A 15,752-nucleotide genomic window follows, 5' to 3' on the forward strand; every position below is an offset into this window, starting at 1 on the left:
ACTTCCTGATATTCAATTCCGACCATGCACACAAATCATAATACCTGATGTGAGGTTACTCATGGCCTCAGACTACCAAACGACACGCTAGGGCTCAAAACGACCGGTCGAGTCGTTACATTCTCTTCCTCTTAAACATACGTTCGTTCTTGAACGTGCTAAAACCTGTTCTGGAGTTGTCTGAAATCACTGTTTAACACCTCGTGCACCTACCCATGCTACCAAAACCCACCTAAGCATATTAGCTCGAGCAAGTCTGAAGATCCTCCCCTTTATTTAGGCAAATAAGCCTTAGAGCCAAATTTCAATGTCCGAAATTCTCTGCTAGGCCTGATTCCAACATATGAACACCGTTTCAATCACTACACGATGCACCAATACATGATTGCATACCTTTACTGAATTAATACCATGCACCGTGTAACTTACTTGACCATAATAACATCCTCTGACAACGATAGTCGAAATCCCACGAATCTGATGCCCACAACACACCTCACGAAGCATATAAGACCTGTTTCAACTCTCGCAATACTGCCACAATAGAAAGGAAATGAAGACTCATAACCACCTTTCGAATCACAATTTATGGAATCTCCCCTCCCGACAAGAACCATTACCTCATTCTGGACTGAATAACAATATTTACTCTTTAATATGCTTCATACAAACCTGATCGCACTTATCCCAGGTCCCATAATCTCGTCTCACCAGTACAAGTTGTTCAGGCAATAAGCTACCTCAGACACTTCCAAAAGTCTCATATGATTCCATAATGTGCCAACAAGCTATAACCCCGAATGTGATACATAAGGAAACAAACTTCGAAAAGAACTACTCAACCCACATAGCTAATTTAAACAACTGAAAATATGCCATGAACCTTCCTCATAAAATGAGAAGAAAATCACACAATAATAGATATGGGAAACGGTACTCAATATCACACTGTTGTGGCCTGCAACCCGATCCACACATTATACCGTTGCGGCGTGCAACTTGATCAAACCATGATACCCGTGGCGCGTGCCACCCGATCCAAACAATATATCCGTGGCGGCGTGCCACCCGATCTATCCATATACCCATGGCGGCGTACCACCCGATCCACACATAATAATCTAAAGGAAACACACATCGAGCCGTAACACTTATGTAAGGCCCCGTGTAAAGTTTTCCTAAAAGCCGAGGTTCTGTGATGTCGGGGCAGGTGTAAAGGTTAATAATAGTAGAAACGTTTTTGTGCACCGCAGAACGTTCTATGCCCCGTGTAAATGTTTCCTAAAAGCCGGGGTTCTATGCACTATGCGACTGCAGAACCGGTCTGCGGTGCATTATGCGACCGCAGAATAGGTCTGCGGGCCGCATAGTGACCGCAGACCAGTTCCTTTCTAGTTTTGGCATCCAAATTTTGCGGTCATTTCGCGGACCGCATAATCATTATGCGGTCGCATATGCGAATGCAGAACCTGTTCCGGAGCTTCATTTTTGGGTTTTTAAAACCCAACCCTACTTCGTTAAATACACGCTTTGGGCCATTTTTGAGCTAAAAATTGACAATTTAGAGTGAGAAAGAGTGCCCTAAAGTGAAAAGGTGTTCCTCAATAATTGTTTTTCAATTCTTGCTCAAATTTTGGAAGATTAAGAAGGGAAACTCACAAGTTCTTCATCCTAGAGGTAAGATTCTACACCCTAACCCTCAATTTCGAATTTTGTCTAGAATTGGGTAATGAGTAAGATAATATTTGGGCATGAGAGTTGTCTATCTTACATGCATGTGTTAGCAAAGGGTGTAGGAAGATTGTTGAGCTAAAAATGGTAAAGAATGGGTTGTGGGATAAAGAAATCCTCCATAAAAGGACCTTGAAACCTTAATGCACACCTAGTGTTTGATAAAATGCTCAAATGAGCTAGAACCATCATATTTCTAAAATAGATTGAAGTTGCTAAGAATTTTGGAATATTTTATAGTTTAAGGAAGCTCCATTGAGGTATGTTGTCTAAACTTTCTCTCTTAGAATCGAATTCCATAATGTCCCCGTGAGTTTCAAAGTATGGGTTACATATTAAAATGTTATGGCTTTGAATCGTATTTCAATGAAAGCTAGTATGCCAAATTGTGTGAGAAAATTTCAATATTCTTAAGACTCTTAAATGCTCATATGTGTACCTAAAGTCTTGATTGGAAATGTCTTATTGTTGATAATCTATAAAGATGGTTGGAAGTGAAATAATTGAATTTAGGGTATAGTGTGTGGCCAACATGCCAAGAATTTAAGTTATGATTCTGGCTAGTAGTGCAAATGATTTGAGAGGATGAGATAAAGAATATGAAATGAGCCTCAACTCAATTGTGTAAAAATGATTTCGAAAATAGATTTGCCTAAAAGCTTTTGTACTCAATTCATGCCCATAAGTGGATGCTTTAACTAATGCTTTACTTTACAAATATATCCATTGTGATTCGAGTCCTTACATACTCAGGTGTTGAAATTGTATATTGTCATTTCTTGGAAAGAGTATTGCAAGAATAAATGGTGTATTGATTGCTTATGATTTGATGTGTGCTTGTATTACTGGTCGGTATGCCCCATCATTTGGGAAGAAACCTTTTGTGTTTAAAGTTCCCATTATTAATAAATTTGAGTTATATGATTGCCGGAATATTCTATATGTTGATATTTGATGGTGATCTTTGAAATTGAAAGAGGCGAAAGTGTAAAATATGAAATAAGGCCATCGTTCCAGGAATAAAGAATCTTGTGAATAGCCAAATGAGCCAAGAAAATATTATCGTTGTGAATGACTGGAAATACTAATGAAAATTTATACAATATGAAAAATGTTGAGGTGAGTACAATTGTATTTATGTTACCTTTGTGTGCAAATCAAATCAAAAATATTTTTGGGAGCATCATTAGCAAAACCGAGGAAGGGTGGGTCATAAGGCCTACACCTGAAACTACATGTGCCAGTGTAGGGGTGGATTATGATTATTCCCCTTATTTGGGATGAAATTAAAATATTGGAGAAATTGTGATATTATTCTCCTTAATTGGGATGAAACTGGTAACAATTGTGGATTTGAAAAGTCAACCCACACGGTATATGTGGGAAGGCGCCCTAGCTGATCGGGTGGAGATCGGACGCCATGTTGCGCACATGGTGGTACTACTCTTGGTAACAACTTTCTTTCGCATCACCTGTCAAACCACATTGTCCGTGGCGAGATGGCCTAGCCGATCGGGCGTGATCGGACTCCGTGCTAACAAAGACGGTGGCATATCAGTGCTAATGATCTCCTAATCAAAAATTGTATATGAAGTTCGTATTTTAAAAATTATTATGTTTTAACTGGACATTTGGATATTGTTTATTGTGACTTGCCGTTTCTATGTGTTGCCTTTTCTTATGCATTCTATTTTCAAAGAGAACTTTTAGCTTTACATACTAGTACTATTCGTCAGTACTAACGCCCATTTTACCGGGGGAGCTGCATCTTTAATGGATGCAGGTGGATCCACAGCAGGCGGCATTGATCTGTGATAGCAATACACTTTCTTCAGCTGACTTGGTAAGCCCCCCTTCATTTCGGGGGTCATATATCTTTTGTTTCTCATGTACTGTATTTTGAGGTATAGCCGGGGCCTTATTGCCAGCATTTCCATATTACTCTTCTATTGTACTTAGAGGCTTCGTAGACAGGTTGTGGGTTGTGGTTGATGTTGGGAATTGAACTAGAAATGTTGGTATTTAGAAATCATGTTTTTTCATTAATTCTATAAACTCGTAATATTTTAGAAATTATGAATGAAGCTGCTAATGGGAATGAAATGGAGGTTGTTAATAAAAATCTTTTCAGTTTTTGATTAATGGAGTACATCTCTTATCTATTCATGGATGAGTTTGGGTAGAAGAAAATCTAACAGGCTTGCTCGGCCGGGTTCTCTCGGTTGAGCACCGGTCGCGCCCCCCGAGTTTGGGGCATGACAGCTTATACTCACAAAATGCCCGAATATCAACCACAAGCATGCCAAGTGCATAATACAAATCCTGGGGAGACGGGTAGCATCATACGCTATAAAACTCAAGCACAACTAAGGTGCGATATATGATCTGCATATCGAGAGCCATCCTGCTCACATAATACCACAAACTATAAAGGATCTCAATACGAGTGCGAATAATCGAACCACCTCACAATTCACCTGGTATAATATAGATTACACGGAATAGCTGACGACAGAAATAACATCCAAGGCCTGAAGACTCCTCCGAAAACAACGCTATGCTAAGATGAGCACATCCGGCATGATATAGAGCCCACATTCACATTTAGATCCATCCACGGACCTCAAACTGATTCTGATCATATCATGCTGGGTAAATATCCTCTCAAGGACCCACAATGACCTATTCACGATACATAAGAACAGTCGTCAAATCCGGAACAAATTTCCACATTACATAACCAAATGAACCGAGCGCCCTTCAAGCATAAATTCCCACATTAGCGATAGTACCACAATCTCCATACTTGGTTTTAAATCTTTAATCAATCAAGTGACTACATGTCACACTTATACAATCTTCCTGTGGGATACACTCCCACGACCTTCCGCACCAGGTAATAAGTCTGCACATCCATACCACCGGTCACACTAATGTTGTAAAGCAGATCAAGAAGCTGCAAATCAGTACACAAAGCCTCTTACACGGGACACCGATCTCAGGTGATGCTAAGGATAATACCAGCTTACTCTAAACATCTGAATTCTTCCCTACTTATCCGAGCTCGTGACATTCTTGTCAACACCTAACCACAACCTTGATCCTCAGCTTCCAATTTCCACTGCTGCTCACTGCACCTAACATGCCAACACGTGAGAGTACCAGAATTCCATAATAACCCCTGACCTACTAATAGGACAAACATTTCATCATATAGAAACCTTTTACTTAACTCATTTCAGGAGAACCATTGTAACACGTGACTGAATTCACATAACTGCAGAAAATACAAACCTCAAGTAGTGGTCTAAACCACCATAACTCTTTTGGGATCCATCTACACATAACAGACCATAATACTCGAATGCCTCCGAATAAAATCAATTACGGCGGCCATCAAGCCTCGCACGTACCGCCACAAATCACATGTATACTTAACACACTGAAGGAACTGATCATTGCCACCATCATGACAATTCAACCATTGCTAACTGATTCGACTTCTTCTAATTTACTATGGACTTGCCTTAGGAATAATAATAATAATAATAGCTCCATTCAAAACATCATGAACCCAAATCCGCGCTCATCCTGAGTGATCTTATTTCATGAGACCACGTTGTCTCCAAAACTCACAAACCATCTCATACCATCCTTATGCGCATATTCGCATCTTCAACTCTTACACCCATTCTGAAAATCCCTCTATGAATCCAAATTTATTTTCTCCCATTCCTCAATTGCCACACCGCAGACCGACGATAATGTAGAACACTCCAAGCCACCTTTCATAATCCATTGTAAAAGCTCAAATACTTAACCATACTACTGGCTCGAATTCCTTAGGCACCGCACTTTAATTTTGAACCTACTAGGACCATTGTTAAGAGTCACCCACTCTGACTTTCCCTGAATATAATCAAACTTCAAGGCCCTGCTAGCACATGAACACCCTCTCGAAGAAGCAAACGGTTGAATTCCTTTCCTTATACATCACATCCACACGAAGCATAGACTCTGAGTCTACCCAAAACCTGAACATGAACCGATAAGGCCAAAGATAATACACATTCCTCAAATCCTTTGCTCAAGTTACCACTGATGTTTTCTTTCCTTAGTCGTAATATCCCATCAATATACTGATAACTAGAAACCGCACAAGTTGACAACTACGCAATCCAATCATAGAGGGTGGAGCCCTCCCACTTATCTTGAAGCTTCAATTACATAACCCTAGAACCCGCCAAGGTTCCTTCTTCCCCATTGACATCAGCTAAAAGTCCAACAATGCATTCCAAACTCGAAGTCATTTTGCATCTAAATAAAATCCATGGTCCTAGTCACTGCCCATCACGATTCCCAAACTGCTCTAAGCTTCCCTCAAGGCATGTGGCTATCCTACCACAAAACCCATATGCTACTCTGCCACTCTCCCACTTTGGTCAAACCCTCTCCTTTAAGCAACTCCTTGACTTCTACTTTTCACACTTGACCTCCTAACAATTCAACCACCGTAAGACACCTCCTACATGTCCTTACTCGTCCTTCACTGACCAATTGTTGCTCCAAACCCGAATCAATTTTTGTAACATCCGATCACATGAGTCGCCGCCAACTCTAAAGCTCTTAGAAGATCATCTTTCTCGAGAAATCAATACTAGAAGTACCAATTCGATTCCGAAATTTTTACACTCCGTTATCTCTGACAACCGCATCTCAAGCATCATTTCACAATACCCTGACCCGAAGACAAATTAAAGAAGACCATAACATCGGCGAACTTTAATCCGTTCAACAAAGACGATGACACCATATCACAATTGAGAACTATACCGCGCCCGAAAATACCAAGTCCCGTTATTCCATCAACCCAAATCTAAACGTTCCTAGTCTGATTGCCTTTCCTTCGCCGGAAATAAAATGCTAAACTTCTGAATCATGCACTGAGTAAAACCTCCTTTCAAGTCATTTACTGCCTCGACACATAGACAGGCATCCTACCATTATACAAACACGGTGCGATAACAACGCACAAATCGTCATAACAATCAATGCCAAATCTAAAAAAATATAGGAAATACTAACGTTGAGCTGAAATGACAGGACAACCTTCCACAAGGCGACGGTAATAGCCCAATCAAACACGCAGGCAGAGACATCCTGTACCACCTATGTATTACTATGACAATTCCTCGATTTCCAATCTATAACAAGCGCTTCATGTCGCATAAGATTGAATAGGAAAGAAATAAAGGTATAAGCCTCAAAAGAATCAATTCTCACGATGAGGAATCAAGAAGAGAAGTGCTCCTAACAGCCTTATAGCCTCTCGAAGATAAGTACGGACGTCTCCGTACCAATCCTCAAGACTCTACTAGACTCGCTCATGACTCGTGAGACCTAAGTGAACCTAGCGCTCTGATATCATATTATCACGACCCAAAATCTATTAAAGGTCCTGATGGCGCCGGACACCGCTGTCAGGCATGCCAACAATAAATACTCAATTTGGTTCTCGTTTTAATATTTTGAAATCATATTTTTCCTTCCATTAAATAGTAGAAGATGGAAATTTACAAAGTAAATGATAATATTTTTAACAATTTCAATACAGAATAGCTCATAATCACCCCAAATCCCGGTGTCACAAGTGCATGAGCATCAACTAGGAATGTAAAATAAAATACAACCTCTGTCCGGAATACAAATTTGGACAGGAGAAATATAAATACTCTAAAGGAGACTCTGCCGGTTGCGGGTCGTAATGTGGAATGCAGCTCACATAAGTCCCTGCATTCATACACACCTCTTCTCTCACAAGGACACTAGTCACATATGTACCTGCACAAAAATGTGCAGCAAGTGTAGCTTGAGTACGTAATCAACGCGTACCCAGTAAGTATCTAGCCAAATCCCAGAGGAGTAGCGACGAGTGGTCGACATAGACACTCACTAATGGTTCAATAACATCAGGTACAGTAAAGAGATAAGTAAACATGAGGCAGAGTAAATAAATAAGGTAAACAAGTAATAAATCACGCGGTACAAATCCCCCCTCTTTACGAGGAACTCAAGCTCTCCATTAGAAATTCCCTCCTATATATATATATATATATATATATATATATATATATATATATATATATATAGTGGATCTCATCAAATAGATCGTCATAACTCAAATCGGAAAAACTCACAGATACACTGGCGTTTTTGCCAAATATAATGCACGAATCCAAGAGGGTATGATATAGGAAATGCCGAGGCGTATGACCCTATCCAACATAAATATTTAAACAGTGCACTACCGAGGGTCGAACGGCCCGAACCATAGATACATTTATTAAACTGCCGAGGTATGATCGCCCGCTCCCATGAGAGTGTGGTACATAAATCCTGCCGAGGCGAATGGCCCGATCTCATAAGAGTGAAATACAAATTCTTGCCGAGGCGAACGGCCTGATCTCATAAGAGTAAGAAGCTTTGACGGGTCCTTGACCCCACTCACAAATAAACCGTCTGATTGCCACTTGGGGCCCCCGGGGCCTCGCCTGAACATACCAACAAGTTTGGAATCATAAAACGGACTCGATCGAACCCTCGAAATGCCCGAAACAATATTAAAACTAAGAATCGCACCCCAATTCAAGCTTAATGAACTTAGAACTTCAAACTTCTACATTCGATGCCAAAACCTTTCAAATCACATCCGATTGACCTCAAATTTCGCACGCAAGTCACATTCGATATTACGGACTTATTCTAACTTCCGAAATCTGAATCCGACCCCGATATCACAAAGTCCACTCTCAGTCAAACTTCTCAAAAACCTTCGAATTTCTAACTTTCGCCAAATGACCCCGAAATGACCTACGGACCTCCAAATCCATTTTCGGACGCGCTCCCAATACCAGAATCAACGTACGGATGTATTCCCATACTCGGAATCCCAAACGGACATCAATAACATTGCAATACACCTCAACCTATTTTTTATGAAATTCTTCCAAAATGCCAACTTCCACAATATGTGCCGAAATGCTCCCGGATCATTCAAAACCCGATCCAGACATACGCCCAAGTCCAAAATCATCAAACGAACCTGTTGGAACCTTCCAATCTCGATTCTGAGGTAGTTTACTCAAAAATCAATCCTTACTTAGACTCTTCCAACTTAAAGTTTCCGAAATGAGAGTTTTCTTTCCAAATCAACTCCGAACTTCCCGAAATTCAATTCCAATCACGTGCACAAATCATAATACCTGATGTGAGAATACTCATGGCCTCAGACGTCCGAACGATACGCTAGGGCTCAAAACGACCGGTCGGGTTGTTACAGATTATATGTGAATGATATATTGATGAAATATTTAAAATGTGGGGGCTTTTAGATTATGCATGACAAAAGCCAATGTTAGACGCAATATTTAAATGATATAATTTTTGAACTCCACCAATCCTTAGTGGATATTGATACGATAGTCAGTGAATTCATTACTTGTTCAGTCTTAGTGATGAAACTACAAATTCGAAAGTTGTTTACGTGCCTTTCGAGAAATGATTTGTTCTTTCTTGAACATTTATAATGTTTAGCTCTTTTATGTAAGGGTGTCACCTGAAAGGATGTGATTTTTTATGAAAAGTGTACTTGTATGTTTTGTATAAACATGACCGTTCATGAACAAATGTATTAATATGTTGGTCTATAATGAGGCGAACCAACCGATGAGCATGACCAAAATCCATTGCAAGTTGGATTTGTTTCATGAATGAAGGTGGTATAATTTGCATATCATATAGACGTATGAATAAATAGCATACAAATACTTGAAAATGGCGAAGTGATTGCGAAATGTGTTATATATTAAAAGGTTGTGGCCACAACTGATGCCAATCATTCCTGTTATTGTTATAATACATTATTGCTACATTAAGTGTAGTCAATAATCTGATATGCAATAGAATGTCGAGACGTATTAGTCTATGACATAAGGAAGTTCGCATTGAACTATCGGGACAATAAAATAAGTTTTGGGATATTTAAAATATATCCATAACTATGCATTGCACTATAATAACTATCATGTGGGTATTGAAGGGTATAGTGATGCAAATTGAATCACCGGATAAACCTAAACTAAATCCACAAGTGGATATATTTTTACAATCAGTGGAGGAGCAGTGTCTTGGATATTGTCCAAACAAACGTGCATTGCCACTCTACAATGAAGGCTGAGTTTATAGCCTTGGACAAGGCCGGTGAAGAAGCTAGATGACTCCGAAATTTCTTGAAGAAATTCCATCTTAGCCCAAAATATTGGCACCTATATGCATACATTGCAATGGTCAAGCGGTAATAGGAAGGGCTGAGAGCATTATGTATAACGGAAAATCTTGTCATATACGACGAAAATATAAAATTGTTAGGCAACTAGTCTCTAGGGGAATTATCATAATTGACTATGTAAAGTCAAGCGATAATGTATTGGATCCACTTACAAAAGGCCTAACTAGAGAGGTAGTTGAAAGGTCATCAAGGGCAATGAGACTATGGCCGAGGACAAGTCACTGTGGCAGTAACTCTACCAAGAAAACTGGAGATCCCAAGATATAGGTTCAAGGAGATCAAACAAAGTCATTTGTGAAGGTTCAACATTGTCAAATAAAATTTTGGTCCATTCTCGTGATGAGACAATGTTCATACCAATGATAAAGCGTTAAGGTTTTTTAATAGTTTCTAAGTTTGATACGGGGTATATCAAATCGTGTATCTACGGGATAACACGTTTAGGAATCACCTATGTAAGTGTGAAATGTTAGCCGCTTCAAGGAGAATTCTGTAATGAGAACGAACACAATAATGAGAACCAAAGACGGTTAATGGTTGATTGTGTGACTTATGGTTGTCTAGGTATACACCAAAGCTCTACGGTTCAAAAATATCAAATCTACCTATTGACCGAGTATATCTGACATATGTTCACTACGAAAAGTTCAAAGGGAAACCTACTTATCCAGATGTGATTAATCCTTACTTGTGAATCACATAAGTTTTTTGCATATTTTTTTAAACATATTGCCATTCCCCATTCATGTGGGGGATTGTTAGGTTTCGTTAATGGGTGTAAATGGGAAATAGAGGAGGCACCTTTTGAATTGCATATCTTCATCTCGCCCTTTCATTATCTAGAAATTTTAGATGCTTAGCCTCATTTTCATACATGGAAAAATTCTGAAATTCTCCCATTTTCTTTGTATTATTTTTCCAAAACAAAATATAAGTGTCATGTGTGATTTGTTCCGCCTTATTGCGTTCGCTAAAATATTGGGGTTTGAGGTACCGCTACACCGGTATGGATAATTCGTTCTATCCTGGGTGAAAATAATCCTAAACTTCGGGTACTAGGAGGGGATTAAGTTCCTTAAGGATACACTGTAAATTTAATGGGCTCAAATTTAATTTTGTTCTTCCTAGGCATTCTACTTCTCTTTTACTTTACAAAATTTTAAAATTTTTTGATTTCGAACCGAGATTACCAATAATTACTGGTGGTTACTGACATAAAAAAGTAAAATGTGATGATTATTCTATATTGAGTGTGGTCTCACTTTATTCAAAAGTGAGGATTTTTACGAGAGAAAAGAAGAAGAAGGTGATTTCCACCTTCTGAATTTACCTACTTCTATCCATCAATAAAACAAATAGTAATAAAAAAGGGCCGCTCGCTGCAGAATGCATTTCACGTTCACGTAAGAGTGTGATGTAGTCAGTCTATTTTAATGTAAGCATCAATGACTGGATCTATAACTCGAACCCATGACCTATAAATTATACCAAAATAATTTACCGTTTGATCCAAAGCTCTCCTTCATCCATGCTAATTACGATTCGAAATATCCTTGACTCTGTGAAAAAAGTTGATCTCTACGAGACTTCAACCTCTTCAATACTTTATCAATGGTAATATCAAATGCATCTTTTACACCTCCTAAATCTTCACCTGATCTCGCATAAACAAACTTAGGAAGAAGATTAATCAAAGTCTCTCTCATTTCTTTTACCTTATCTTTATGTATACCTTCTAATACCTTTAAAATCAATGTCCCATTTGTATCTCTCACATTGTCATTATCAATAAACACTGTGCAAGTCTCAGACATCCACGGCAAATGCCATTCATATTGACCTTTAAAAGTTCCTCTCCAGAAATAAACCGGAATCGAACCGGCCAACATACAGTCAAACGTTGACCGTCTAGTCAACCCGTCACCTCTTGGCTGTAAACAGAAATCTGAATCAAGAAACGCTTCCATAATCGCCGGAGCTCCGTCGGAACAGACGGTGGTTGCACAATCAACGGCACGACAATTTTCTTCACTTTTACAGTAATCCATTAACACCCCACGAAAATCTTTCTTGATTTTCTCACGTTTAGCACCAACGAAAGAAAGCATCTTAGTACGTTCGTAATTACGAATGTAATTTTGCCATTGTGCTATGTCGGATTCTGATCTTGGGTGAAATGCTGTAGGATAAGGAACACTTTCTTCTAAATCATCGTTCTGATGTTTCTCAACGGATAAACGGAAAACGTTTTTCATTAACGGCATGTAAAGTAAAATGGACCCCCATTCTGAATCTTTATCACTTAATCTTCGAAAATCCCACGTTAATCTTCCGAGCATAATAAAATGGTCAACTCCTTTAGCTCTAGTAAAAGTTGGTTGCTTTTTTAACCAATCAAGAACCATTTAACTTTTACGATCTCGATCTTTAGCTGTATAATTGAACCATAAGAATTTACCAATATCAAGTCCAGCGTAAAACGGAATGTAAAACCCCGTTGCTTTTTCTGGATCTAAAGTTCTGCATTGGTGACTCAACATTCGGTTATGGTAAATGATTTCAGCAGCATACATGTCAGTCCAGTACCAAGCTGGAGTGAGATTTGTTGGTACAACGCGTTCGAGCCCAGTAGCTCTGGGCCCGAACCCACCGTTGGAAACCGCACTATATCGCGATTTCCATGGGTCTAATTCATCACATTTGTCAATGAACTCCGTGTTGAAGGTTGCGGGAGGCCGTAGACGTAAACGTAACCGGATTGGCAGTCGGGGTCGAGAGACAACAGCTGTTGGGTGTTTGACGGCGGAGGGTGCAGCGGAGAGGAGCCGATGAGGAAGAAGAGGATGAGGATCTGAAGGAATATGGTAATGAAAAACCATAGGCAATGGTTTAAAGGGATTTGAGATTTGACTGAGTGAAAGGCGTGTTTGAGCTCAATACTGGCTTTGGTTTTCTTTGAAAAATCATGTTCGTCAGTAGTGGATCTCTTGGTTTTCAACACCATAGTATATTTTTCTTCTTTTTGTGTGTCTGACTGATTTTGATTGTATGTTTCGGCGAGGCTTGGCTCAAAGCATTTGTTTTAGGCCTAACAAATTTTTAAGCTTCAAAAGTTATTACTGTTATATATATATATATATAGATTTATTTCTCTCTTTTATCCGTTATTATAATCTACTTATTTTATTTACCAATCTTATTTTTTTTCTCTATTGATCTAATCTACCAAGTGTATATAGTTATTTTTTACTATTTCTTTAACCACTTGAACCAACATAATATATAAGTCAACGTACTCTTTTTTGTAATTGTTTAAATTCACAAGTTTAGATGACGTCCAGTAATTTTGGGTATAACTACCAAGTTGATCTATGAAATAAGATTACCTTTCATCATTTTGAGCTTGCACTTTTTTCTTTTAGCTTTATTTTAATAATACATGTATATAATTTAAAATATATATATTAACTGACACGAAATGTACGCTATGATGCACGAGAAGTTTTATTAAATATATTTGAGCCTTCTTATAAAAGCTTGGTAAAATTTTACTTACACCCGGTGTGGGTAGGGCGCTGCAAGTAAAAGTTTGATAAAATTCTTATAGTTGAGTCTTATTTTTTAAGAACGTTAACATGTAATTACTACTCTCTCTTGGTCCGGTCCTGTCACGACCCAATTCTCCTATAGGCTGTGATGGCGCCCAATGATACCACGAGACAAGCCAACAGTAAATTAAATCGTATTATGTTTCTTTTTATAAGTTTTCAAGTAATTAAATTCTATTTAATAATAAATTAAGGAGTGAAAAATTTAATAATTGAAATGAAGACAACTAAATGGCAATCATGATGATACAAGTACTCCAAAATCATAAAGTCTACTAGTGTGTGCGCCAAGACCTGGTGTCACAAGTGTATGGGCAACTAGTAAAATATACAAAACTCTAACTGATGTCCGAAATAAAATAGACAGAATATAAATACAAAAGAGAGACTCTAGGGGCTGCAGAACGGCTCAGGAAGCAGCTCACCATTAGGCCTTGGGATATCTGGGATGCGCGCCGGTAGGACCGCCAGATACACCTGCCTCAGATCCTGCACGGATAGTGCAGAAGTGTAGCGTGAGTACATAAACTACATGTACCCAGTAAGTATCAAGTCTAACCTAGAAGAAGTAGTGACGAGGGGTCGATATCGATACTTACTATGGGCTAATAGTAAAGAAATACAGAATTCTAAATGAGCACGGGTTATGTAAACAATAATAATAACTCAATAACAAGCAGAAAGTAAATAATCTTTTTACACATGGTAAGTTCCAAATAAATTTTCATCTTATATAATTTTTGCCTCTCAAGCCACGGAAGGACACCAAATATATGATTACACTTCGAGTGTTATCACGCACGATTATGCAGAGGTCGTACGACCCGATCCAGAATAATGTGTACACTGCCGAGGGTCGAGCGGCACGAACCATAGATGCATCTATCTACTGCCGAGGCGTTCGGCCCGGTCCACAAGAAGAGAGGATACTTTATAAGCATTTGACTTAAACGTTATTAAAGGCTAACACACAATGTAATACAAATTCCATTAACAGTCTTTCACAATTCCTCTCACAAGTTCTAATATAATTTAGGCACTTTAATTAACAAGTAGGGTGCAAACATTTCAAGTAATTCATGATTTGAGTCCTAAAACTACCTGGACATAAGCATAATTAGTAGCTACGCACGGACACTCGTCACCTTGTACATACGTAGCCCCCACAATTAGAAACAAACATTGATTAAATCACCTATGGGGTAAATTTCCTCTTACAAGATTAGACAAGAGACTTACCTCGTCTCAAAGCTCACTTTTCGGTCCCAATTTCACTCTAAAACCCCAACTCGGTGTCGAACAATCCAAAACTAGTCAAATATTATATAAATTAATCAATACATTTTTAAAAGTTCATATTCTAACTATTAGAGTGATTATCCAACCCTAATTGAAGGATTCATAAAATTCATCTCCGGGCCCACGTGCCCGAAATCCGGAAATTTTCGAAGAAAGTTGTTACCCATAACCTCACAAACTCAAATATATAATTTTCACTCAATTCCCTAACCATTTTCGTGGTTAAATCTCATTTTTATCAAAACCTAGGTTTTATTATCTAAACCCATGATTCTCACAATTTTATATATTAAAATCTACCCATAATCTATGTATTTAACTCACATTGTATAGAAATTACTTATCTCAAAGTGCTAGGTGAAAACCCCTCTCCAAGAGCTCCAAAATCACTCAAGAGGTGAAAGTAAATGAGTAAATATCGTCTAAGTCCCGCATTAAATGGACCATTCTACCTCCAGGACTTCCGAATCTGCGGTCGCTAGGCCACATCTGCGGAAGGTTCATCGTAGATGCGATCCTCTCTTGGCTGGCCTAAGTACGCATATGCGGAATGAGGGCTCGCTTCTGCGAGGCCGCTCGTGCGGCAGATGAGCCGCACCTGCGCAATTCCCATTTCTGCGGTCGCCTTGTCCGCATCTGCCTTTTTGGCTACCCATGTTGGGCCGCTTTTGTGGTCGTTGTTTCGCTTCTATAACACCAAAACCTACTTCAAACCAAATTTAAAGAACTTTTAAACCTTAAATAAGCATACTTTTAACCTTAAGCGC

General features: G+C 38.9%; 1 protein-coding gene across 1 annotated transcript; it reads right to left on the bottom strand.

The window, feature by feature from the left end:
* Nucleotides 1–11,613: 11,613 nt before the first annotated feature.
* Nucleotides 11,614–12,483, bottom strand: LOC104099392 (xyloglucan galactosyltransferase XLT2-like). The gene has a single exon (XM_009606361.1). The coding sequence runs from the start codon at nt 12,481–12,483 to the stop codon at nt 11,614–11,616; it is 870 nt and encodes a 289-aa protein (XP_009604656.1).
* Nucleotides 12,484–15,752: the final 3,269 nt, after the last annotated feature.

This window comes from Nicotiana tomentosiformis, chromosome 7 (genome assembly GCF_000390325.3).
Source record: "Nicotiana tomentosiformis chromosome 7, ASM39032v3, whole genome shotgun sequence".
Taxonomy (NCBI): domain Eukaryota; kingdom Viridiplantae; phylum Streptophyta; class Magnoliopsida; order Solanales; family Solanaceae; genus Nicotiana; species Nicotiana tomentosiformis.